An 11719-nucleotide genomic window follows, 5' to 3' on the forward strand; every position below is an offset into this window, starting at 1 on the left:
AACAAGAACATTGTTACAGCCAATTCTAGTAAACTTCAGAACGTCTCTTCAATGCAAAGTCTGGACAAGCTAGGTCAGTGGCTCTGCACGTGGGCTGGGGACATAAGGTCTCCAAGATATGCAGTCTTGATTGTTAAACAGAGTATTTCAAACCAAGTTACCATGCATACCAGGATCTCTTGTCAGAAAATGTGCTGTAGATGAAATAACACTGTGCTCTGAACACAGGCCTTGTACATAGCAGCAGTCCCTCTGAAGGGAATGCAACCCCACACCTGACCTGACAGCACTGGAGAGACGGAAAAGATAAAGAAGGATGGAGGACAAATTCACTCTAGTGTGACTTTGAGACATTATGTAAAGAACAGGCATCCTCCCACTGTGCCCTCAAATTGCAAACCTGGTTTCATGAAATACAACGTATGCCTTGGTCCACACCTTGTCATTCCCGATCCTCATCTTTACTCTGACATAACATCGTGCTTTTCTCGCCGGGTGCAACCAGCAGCAGCAGGTCCAGCCCTGGGTCAGTCCAAAAATCCCCATCTCCTAGCTCCTGAGCCCAGCCTGGAGCCATCTCAGCAGGAAGAATACGCTGGTCTCAGTGGGTGTTGTCCAAGTCATATGGACCCTGATGCTGTACCAGCATTTCTCACTAGCCCTCATCTGGGATCTCTCAGACAGAAAGTGAGGAGCAGCAGGGAGGGAGAGTCTTCCCAGGAAAAGCAGCTGTGTGATGGCAGGGAACAAAGGACCAGAGTAGAGGCTGTTACCTGTGACCCTGCATTACAGAGACACGACAGCACCTGCTTCTGTGCTGCTCTGATCACCCCCTGCCCGGGTTGCAGAGGGGAGCTTCCAGGACACAGGGCTGTTCTGCTGGGATGCAGCAGCAGCAGGGCTGAGACTTTCCTTTGCCCGTTGCTGCCTGGATTGGGGGACAGGGAGGTGTGGAGCCAGAGCTGCTGTGGGCAGCAGGAGGAGCCGGGCTCTGTGGCTTTGACAAGGAGCAGCTGCCAAGCACTCTGGATCCCAGCGAAAGAAAAACCTCTTTGCGTTGGCCTGGAATCGAACCCGGGTCAACTGCTTGGAAGGCAGCTATGCTCACCACTATACCACCAACGCAGCTGCAATTGTGTCTACTGCTGCTGCATTTCACCACTGTCCTCCTCCTGCTCCTAACATCCCGAGCAGGTCAGAGGGGAAGAATCTCACCACACACATGTGATACCAGTAACAGATATGGGACGGGAAAGCTTCCAACTGATGGTAAACGCGGGGACACAGCTCAGCAAAAACCGCTGTGGGAAAACCAGACTCGACTTGGGGGAAATTAACAAAAACACAAACATCAACCAGCACCTTTCCTCCCCTCTACGCAGGCTCGACTTCACTCCTTCACTCCAGACTCCTCTACTCACCCAAAGGGCACCAGGGGTATGCATTTTCCCTCTGCTCTTTCTGACACTTTTTTTTTTGTTCCTTCTCTCTCTGTGTAACATTTTCTACCCTTTCTGGATTATGTTTTTGTAGAGGCCACAAACTTTGATGATGGCTCAGCAATGTCCTGATAGGTTAGCTGTGGAAATGGAACCAGCTGTGTGCAGCATCTTATGTCTTCTCTCAGGGGCCACCCCGCAGCAGCCCCTCTCCCCTCCACAACCAACCCCCAACCACACAGAACCAACACAGTGCCCATTGGGAAGAGCTGCTCAGCCCTGCTCCTGGATGGACCTACAGGTGGGCACAGCAGCAAACAGACTGGGACAGAGAAAGCCGCAGGTTCTGGAGGCAATTGCATTGGTGCTTCCCAGACTAGGGGAAAGCAGGCTTGTCCTCCTCCCCAGCTGCAGAGCCCTGAAGGTCCCCTCTTGCATCTTGGAAGCTGGGGACTGAGCTGCCTGGTGGGAAGGGAGAAACAGCAGTGTCCCCAGGACATCCCCTGCCTGCTGGGGGAGCTCTGTGCTGTGCTGTGCCTGCTGCAAGGGAGAAGCAGTGTCTGTTGGGGCTGGAGCGAGGCGAAGCCAAAAGCAAGCAGCAGAGGATGGTTTTGATTCATCGATCTCTGGGTTATGGGCCCAGCACGCTCCCGCTGCGCCACTCTGCTCCCCCACAGCAGCTCTGCAGGGACCTCCCAGCCCTGCCTGACGCTGCCTGGCCCTGCCAGCACCAGCGCTGCTGCTCAGACCTCCTGCCCTTCCTCCTGCCTCTACTCTGCATACACTTTTCCAACAGATTGAGCTCTGCATTAATGTTCTACAAGATTTTGGGCCTTTGCCAGGGACATCTGGCTCACTCTAAACTCCCTGATGTGGGTCACATTTGAAGTGAGACTCTGTTACACTATTTGGTCCTGCTCTGGGCACAATTAAATTCTGGGGTCAATGTGGTTTGTCCTCCTACCTCTGAGATGGTTGAATCCCCTTCTAAGACTGTTTTGTCCTACCCCCTGGGATAGTTTGGCCCTCCTCTGGGATTGGTTTAATACTCTTGGTACCCTATAAGTGATCTGTTGAAAGCATTTATGCTGTTATATTATTGAGAATTTTGCTTTATTAGCAATAAGTTTCTAATATTATTATACAATATTGTCTATACATTTACTGCTGCTATTATTTTTGTTGTTATTGATTGTTGCTGTTATTGTTGCATTATTACTGATTGCTGCTATACTATTGATTGCTGATAATAATTTGTACTAGCTTGAGGTGTATGTATTTGCTTTATTAATCATGGGTATACTTGCTAGTGGTGATTTTTGTAGTGTTTTTGGTAATCTATAATAAAGCAGAGAAATTTTGAGGATGAGGCCCCCATGTCCTTGTGTATTATGGAAGCCTACAAGCAGAGTCACAATCTGTACACAGCCACAGTCCAGGTAACCCTTTAGGTCACGATGGCATCAACAGCTCAATGACACCTGCAGCTTTGGCCAGCTAAAGTGCATGCAGAACCACTTTCACCATATTAGTTCTTGATTCTACAGGCCGTGAATTCAGGCACCCAAGTCTCCTTCTGTAGGATCCGGCTTGCTCCTGTCTTTGTTCCCCCTCCTTATCTCCTTTATTAGATACAAGAAAAAAAGCAATAGCAATTGTTGGACCTTCTACTGGGCTGGATTCACAGCAGCCACCCTGCTCCTGCCCCATGCACAAAATCTATGCAGGGCTTGTAAGAGAGATTATTAATATTATTGCTGGATGGATACCATCGTTCTGGCCTATACTGCTTCCCTCAAAATGGCACGACAAACACATAAGAAGCCTTTGTTACTTATCTGCAACTCTGATAATATGATTACATTTACTTTGTTTTCTAGTGCTGAAACTACCAGGCCACAGAACTCTTAGAATTATGTTAAAACATGACAGGAGTGTTTAACATGGCAAGGGAGGGAAAAGAAAAAAAAAAAAAAAAAGCAATGCAGTCCTGCAATCATCTCTCCAGAGACCAGATACTTCAGGGAGCAGTCTGAAGTCTTGCTGACAAGGTCTATGTGTAGAATTATGCTCCTCTGTAAAATAAGCAGTCACAGCCTGCTCTAAACAATCAGACATTCACCAAAGTCTGTGGAACATAAAAGTACTTAAACTACTTAAAGACATTTCTGATTTCCGCTCCGCATATGGCTTCAAGGGTAAAAAAACCCCACAAAAATCTGGAGGTGTCTCATAAGATGAGACAAATAAGTAACTGATTGTCTTATTTTCATGTGACAAAGCTCAAATGTTGGTGCCCTTCAGCCTTGCTTGTGAACTCCCTCAGGTCTCAGTCTTGTAAGTTCTTGCACCCAATGTCTATGATTTTTTTTTGGAGAGATGCATTGCACATGTTCATACCAGACATAAACGAGGAGACAGGTTGGATTGGTGATTATTTTTACACAGAGATGCTAAATCCTTTTTCTTTTTTTTTTTTTTGATATTTAAATTACATTTTGATAAATAAGTTTATACTACATTTGTATTTGAGCAAAACAGTGAACTGCAAAGAGCAAACCATTACTGTTAATGTTAATGTGGTGGTGAAACAAGTTTCAAAATTCAACGGCAAATTTTTTTATTGAGATTTAAGTGTCAAATACATTTCTCTAGAAATCTTGGACTTTACAGGGTCCTGATGCTCCACTAATCACTCCTAACTTTCCTGCTTGTTAGCTTTTCTCTTAATTTTTACCCATAAGGACTCAACTCATTCGTCATCCCCCCCTAGGCACAGTTCAATACATTGTAGTTGCTCTCTCACATAAACCGCAACTCCTCCACCTCACCTTCTGGCCTGTCTTTCCTAAAAAGTACAGAGCCTTCCATGACAACATTCCAGTCGTATGAGCTGTCCCACTATGTCTCCGTAATAGCAATGAGATCATGGCCATGTGTCGTGGTTTGATTGCGGGGTGACAATTAAACCGTGGCGGATGTATTGTTAACATCCTCTCCCCCCGCTTTCGCCTTCAGCCTCTCCCTCTCCCCTTCCTACTAAGGAGAGGCAATTGGGAGGGAAAGAAGGACAGAGAGAAGAGAGTTGGAAAAATTAAAAATGTTTTACTAATGCTACCAATAAAAATAGAGAAAATAATACAAAATATACAAAACCAATCTTGAAAGTCCCAGCAATGGCTCCGGCAGATGTGGGGCTGGCACCCAAAGTCCTGGACTGGACTCTGCAGCCAACCGGAACTGGATTCAGTCTGTCACTGGGCCTCAGTTCGCAGGGACATCTCACGAGGTCCTCTCCCAATGTCAGCCATAAGGAAAAGAGACGAGATCCTCGTGATCCCCCACTTTTATATGAAGTATCACGTGAATGGGATGGAATACTTTAGTTGGTCAATTTTCAGTTCACCTCCTGCTTGCACATCTCACGAGATGCATCATTATCAATGAACTTGCATTCCATTGCTACGTCTACTAAAACATGTATCTAACTTTCAGGAAAACTGCAGTTAGTAAGAAGACTTTAGCTGACAGGGAAATTCACTAAAAGAGAAACTTGTTTTTAACAAAACCAGGACACCCTGCAATGGCACACAGATCTCTAATTCTTCCTGTTTATTCCCCATGCTATGCACGTTGGTGCACAGACACTTCAGACAAGTACCCGAGCATGCAGTTTTCCCATGAGGGGTGCAGAAGGATCCACAATAGCCATATATACCCTTGAGGTGGTTGGCCGCCTGGTTCTCATCTTGGGAGGCAGCTAAGGAATATTTGTCACTGCTCTGGTTGGCCTGGCTTATTCCCCAGTTGGATGCGATGGTGTGAGCATCGACACTTTGGACCCCGCCCCCCAAGCCCTTCAGTTTAAAGCCTGCTTCACCAACTTGGCCAGCCTACTGTCAAAGATTCCCTTGCCTCTTCTAGACAGGTGGATTCCGTCCCTCCCTAGTAGATTCTAGTCATAAAAGAATGTCCCATTGACATAAAAGCCAAAACCCTCCCGATGGCACCAGCCTCGAAGCCAGAATTTAATGTGCATTGTGGGTCTATTTCTGGATTCTCTCTTTCATTCAACTGGTAGAATGGAGGAAAAGATGACTTGGGCACCAACATTTTTCACTTTCACCTCCAGGGCTAATAAGGAAGCAGTAGAAGCTCTTGTTGCCCTCGATGTCCTTCGTTGCTCTGAACTCTACCTGAGCTTTGGCTTTCCTAACTCAATGACTACATTCCTGGAAAGTGCTTCTAAATCCCTGCTACGTAATTTCTAAATCCCTGCTTTGTTTCCATCTCCTATGTGCTGCCTTTGAAGTGGCAGCAAGCTCTTACATTGTGGTATTTGTATCCTAATGGAAATTAGATGCTTAGCTAGATATAATCGTGGGTCTCTTCAGGGTCTGTTGCCAACATTCAGGGGTCTGTTCACGTCTTCCATTGCTGCCTTGCATGTTCCACAGGACCGCAACATATGAAACAGGATTCCTGCATCTTTCTAGAACATCGAGTGGAGAACACACAAGTCTCTCATATGATGCCTAGAGATGCCTTTTCATAGGCAGCCAAGTCACATTTGTGCTCTTACAGCTACTATTGTTTTAAATGCCTCACTATCCCATGCTTAATGCTGTTGCGTGGATCTGAATTTTCATGCTGGAAAGGATAAAATCTTCCTAAAATCTCTAGAATGCCAGTGCATAGTATTACCTGTAGAAATTGCATCTGTAGTCAGGAGTTCGACTCTGTTCTCTGCATGTAGGCCATTCTGCAGACAGGTCAGAGTACCCCTTTATTCTGTTCTCATTAATCCAAAAGGCAGACGCAGCAGTTCTTTACATCAAACTCCATATGGAACTGCAGTCCAGGCTAAGACTGAAGGTGGTGAATGGCTGTGTAAAGAACCACAGCGCCTCAAAAAGAAGCACTTATAAACCACTGCACTGCACATTAAGGTTGGGATTTGGTGTCCAAGTATAAGTAGGTATCTAGTACTATTAGAATTGTCCTTAATTCACAGGCATGAAGTATGACAAAGGACCCGCAACAAATGTGTTCAGTTCTGGATCCACAGGCAAAGTCGGGATAGGATACTCAAGGACATTTAACATGTCTGTAGTAGTCCATGTAAATACCAGTTGTTTCATGATTCACCATAAAATCTGGATCTGGAAAAGTAGCCAGGCACATAAAAACGTGTAAATATGTAAATCCAGGCAAGATAAGCCACGCTGCTAAAGCTCATGGAGGTGAAGGTCCCATCCATTTTTATGTTTAAATTTACATCTAGGTTCATTAGTGAGGTTCCCCTTCTACTTAATGGAAAGAAACAGATCCCTCCAGAAGGCTGACTCAAGTCAAATGTTGACAATATCATGCTCAAGTTATGCCCACCCAAAACATAACACATGCCAACTCTCTTCAGCTCTACGGGAGCTCTGAATGACCAGGGGGTCATTCAGCCGCCTAAACAGAGCCAACAAGTAATCATGCCTTATCTTAGATCATCCAGGACACCTGCATGGGGCTGTCAGTTCTGCCTCCAGTCCGGCAAGAGACACAAATGCGTCTGTATTGGAAGCCGGAGACCACATGGGCTACCATATATATGGCATCTAAATATGATGGAAGAAGCATCAAGCCCTTGAATATCTCCCCTTTCATTTAGATCTACACGATTAACTTCTTAATGTGTTAAACTACATGAGATAATCAGTCGTTTTCATGTCTCGTGCAATACAGTGTCCTTCTGAGCTCTCTCCTTAGAAATAGGAGAGGTGGAGTAACCACATTCTGAGCCTTGTCCTTGTTTTAGTCACCTTCCTCCAGGAATGAGTTTTTTCCCTAGCATTTTTTTCAGGGCAGATCTCATCTCGCGGTTTCTAAGAGTGTAGATCAAGGGGTTCAGAGCTGGGGTGACAGCACTGTACAGGAGAGACACTTGCACATCCCTTTTAAGGGAGCTTCCTGAGGAGGGTGGTGTATAATTGAAGAGCACGGGTATGTAAAACAGTGCCACAACAGTGAGGTGGGAGGCACAGGTGGAGAAGGGCTTCCATCTTCCTTCCTGGGACTGGACTTTATGGAAGATGAAGCAGATGATGTAGAGGTAGGAGAGGACGATGAGGGCAAAGGAGCCTAGAGCAACAGATGTGGTAATGACATTGAGGAGGGTCATGTTGAGGCTGGTACTACTGCAAGCCAAATTCAACAGTGGCTTGATGTCACAGAAGAAGTGATGAATGTGGTTGTGGCCACAGAAACTCAGTTGAGAGGTCATGACTGAGTGTACCATGGCATGCACAAAACCAATGGACCAGCTGGCTGCGGCCAGCAGCAGACAAGTCCGGGGGCTCATGACAAGGGTGTAGCGCAAAGGATTGCAGATGGCCACATAACGATCGTAGGCCATGGTGGCCAGGAGCATAGCCTCAGTACTGCCCAGGAAGTGGAAGAAGTGGAGCTGGGCCAAGCACGCACCTAAAGAGATGGGCTGATGCCCAAAGAGAAGGCCACTCAACATCTTGGGACCAGTGACTGTGGAGTAGACAATGTCCAGGCAGGACAGGTTCCCCAGGAAGAAGTACATTGGTGTGTGAAGCCGGGCCTCAGCTACCACCATAGTCACAATGGCACCATTTCCCAGAAGACTGGTTAAGTAGAGCAACAGGAGGAAGACGAAGAAAAAGTACTGCAGCCCCTGGATATCAGTGAGACCCAAGAGGATGAACTCGCTGAGCTCAGTCTTGTTCAGCATTGCTAGAACACTATGAAGCAAAAGCAAAATGTCAAGGTTCCACAGTTGTGAGCAGCAAGAGCATTAAAAAACTGATTTGTTTGTCTGCAATTTTAATACAGACAAATGCAGAAAAGAGGAAAACGAAACACATGTAACCAAACACAAAAGGTGCATACAAACTTCAAAAATTAACATGGACAAAAGTAACTTTCATGTAGTTCTACTTTCTATCTAGAACCAAGAGAAGAGTAAAATATTACAGAGGAGAAAATACTAAAATAAAGCCTTCCACCTATACATAACAGCAGAATATGTAAGATGTAAAACAGGACTGCATCCTCACCTTCAGCCACATTCATATTTCAATTGTCCTCATCTGTAACTTCCTGCTACAACTCGTGATCTCATCAATAAAGCTTCTAACTCATCATGTGAATCACTTCTGATGCTTTCTTTCCACTATTGTGCCTACATTTCATTAAGCCAATCTCAATTTTCACATTTGTAATGCTTACCATCTCTCCCAGAGACTTCTGAGATCTGAAAAATTGCACAATTGCCAATTTTGTATCAACAGCCAGCAGAAGGTGCTCCAAGGTACCATACAATCATCAGCATTTCTTCTGGCTGCTGATGAGAATAAAGGAAGAGGCTGCCTGAGCTTGTGATCACAAACTGGTTTTGCTAAAGAATGTCTCTTGGTTGCTCAGTAGCAGACGAATGGGACAAAAGGCAACATCTCATCTCCCGCAACACTGTGATGGAGCAAGACTTGACTTGCAGGAGACGAGTTACCTGGTGCAAGTTCCAGAGAAATGGGCTCATACCACTGAAAGCCGGTCATACTGCCATACTGAGACCACACGGTCAGTTCCGTCAGCATCGTTAGTCTTCTGAAATGCAAATGAGTACACACTTGCTTTCACTTTTTCTCTCTTTCAGGTAAGTTTGTTTGTGGCTCTCGGTAATTCCCAACCATACAGAACAAAGAACAAACTCCCGACATTATTTTACTAGAGCAGGCAGGCACAGCTATTTCTAGCTTACAATAGAGACTGCAAATCTTACAAGATGAGTAGTTTTCTCTGTACATTCAATGCAGTGATGATTAAGATTGATGAATCCAACTAATGAAAAAATAATTACTTGCAAAATATGTCTTGTAAAGAGGTTAGAACACATATATAGATATACCTCACCGTCTTTCTTGTCCGTTCTGTCGTGCTATATACATCTATTCAAAATAGGTGATTTTTGAAAGCCATTATGAGAGGTCTCCAACCCAATCACTCTTTTTCTCATACTTCCTTAGCTTAGTTTTTCAGCACGAAAACAGGAAACAAACTGAGAACTTCTAAACTGATTTCACAATAAAAGAACATGAGCACGTAACCTAAAAGTAATTTATACACATACGCGGCCACTGACCATATTTCTCTGAAAATAGTTTTAGTCTGATCTTTGAACAAGCTCTGTTGGAAACTTTAGATTTGATAATATCACAGCCTTTTCAACATTTTAGTCTGTCACCTGCACTGGAAGAGTTAGAGATGCCATTCTCTGTGCAATACCAATGCTTCAGTTTCTTACATGTGATTTGTCACCTTTAGACACCAAAGCCCTCCTCATTGAAATGCATCTACAGAAAACAACACTTCATTATGGTGTGCTCCACAACCTCCTCTGGTCCTGCCTGTTTTTCTCAGTCAACCACAGCTGGTCTAATCCCTTTCCTCTCTTCTTTCTAAACATTTCTGTCTTCTCTTTCTAACACTTCTGTTTCGCAGATGCTGACTAATATTTTCTCTGATTAACTGATGAACACATCCAGTCAAAAGAAAATAGTTCTCCCAAACGTCTTCTTTTTTATTTACAATTTTCTTGTTATTCTTATTTTATTTTTACTCTAACTGAAACACAAATGCAAAGACAAGATTTTTCATGCTGAAGTTTTCCTATTTTTCCAGCTATATAAATTGCATAATATAGAAAAAGATAATTCTGCACAAACCTCACCTCACTGTCAATCAGCACTTTTCTCATTGCAGTAGGGCCCTCTGATTGAGAGCCAGAAAGCAAAGCTGAGGATAAAATAATGTATTTTGTGGAGTTAAGAGTATTTCTACTCTCCTTATTTCTGTGGTAACTCCTTGGCATTCTTGTAGCTGAGAGATCACTACTGCAGCTGTGATGACAATGACTCGTATGAGTTCTCAGGGGCTTGTAGTTATCTGGGTAGGCTGCAAGGAGGAAACTTTGCAAATGCTACCAGAAATCTCTGATGACCTAGTTAGAGGAGGAAAAAAGGAGAAAGTCTTTTTCTCATGTCCAGAACGTGCAAAATATCAGCAACATCATGTGGGAATTAAATTTCTGATTGCTTTGATCAGTCTCCTGAGATTTCTGATTCAATGGTGAATTGCACAGCAACATAATGTGTAGATGAGCACCTGAAAAGCAGAAGAGTGGAAATAAAGCAGCCCACAGGGACCAGATAATAACAAAACCTTCCCAAAACTAACCAAGCCAACCAACCCAGCCTCAGCCCTGCCTCCAAAAAAACCAAATAATCATCTTCTCCCAATTTTGTGTCATTGGTGAACTTACTTAACGTTCCATTAAGTCCTGCATTTAAGTTGTTTATGAAGACATCAGGCCCTAAGATGAATCCCCGCAGAACCCTCTAGTAGCTGCTCACCAGCCCGACAAACTCCTGTTTACTAGAACCCTTTGAGCCCGACCTGTCAGCCCATTTCTTGCCCAATGCACGGTTCTCTGGGTCCCCCAGAGCCTGTCTTTGGTGTTGTAGACCCAGGTGAAGAAAGCATGACATCTCTGCTTGTCTGTGTCCCTGTTTATGAAGTGACCATGCTCATCAAGTCATGAGTATGGGTGTGAGATCCAGAGAGTACATAGACTCATTAAAGGGTAGAGGAAAACACAGGCATGGGATGATAAGACATCAGGTACAGGTTTGACGTGTAAGACCAGACAGCAATAAATTTCTCACCAATGGTCAGATAAAGAAACTCAGACCTAGCTGGACAAATAAAGCAGAACACATACAAGATCTAGATGTAACATGGAGCTGCAGATGAGTGAAGAAAGAGCAACACTTAAAAGCATGTTTCCAAACATGCAGAAATTGCTCCAGGTGCATCCTACAGGGAGGAAGGAACTAATAGTATCAATATCACTCCTCCTGGAGAAGGATTCCAGATGCTGACCACGTGCTGTAACACCCTCACCCACAACAGCAGAGTTACACCACTGACGTGAGGACCCAGCAGGACAGTGTGAAGGTGACCATAGCCCCAGAAAAAGGATCAAACACTAAGAAGTGTGGGTATATTATTATTATATTGTATTATATTATATTGTATTGTATTGTATTGTATTGTATTATATGGTATGATATGGTATGGTATGGTATGGTGTGGTGTGGTGTGGTGTGGTGTGGTGTGGTATGGTATCATATTATGGAAACCTTTTCTGCATAGATAATTTCCTTTTCTGTAATAATTAGATCTGGAATAATAATGATTCT

At 44.3% G+C, this 11719-nt stretch overlaps 1 protein-coding gene and 1 non-coding gene across 2 annotated transcripts; both read right to left on the reverse strand.

The window, feature by feature from the left end:
* Positions 1-1053: 1053 nt before the first annotated feature.
* TRNAG-UCC (transfer RNA glycine (anticodon UCC)) lies at positions 1054-1125 on the reverse strand. Its single transcript has one exon. It is a non-coding gene; the product is annotated as a tRNA-Gly (tRNA).
* Positions 1126-7248: 6123 nt separating this feature from the next.
* LOC135992630 (olfactory receptor 12D1-like) lies at positions 7249-8190 on the reverse strand. The gene has a single exon (XM_065641931.1). It carries the CDS (start codon positions 8188-8190, stop codon positions 7249-7251), a length of 942 nt encoding a protein of 313 aa, XP_065498003.1.
* Between the last annotated feature and the right edge of the window lie 3529 nt (positions 8191-11719).

Source organism: Caloenas nicobarica, chromosome 10 (assembly GCF_036013445.1).
Source record: "Caloenas nicobarica isolate bCalNic1 chromosome 10, bCalNic1.hap1, whole genome shotgun sequence".
Lineage (NCBI taxonomy): Eukaryota > Metazoa > Chordata > Aves > Columbiformes > Columbidae > Caloenas > Caloenas nicobarica.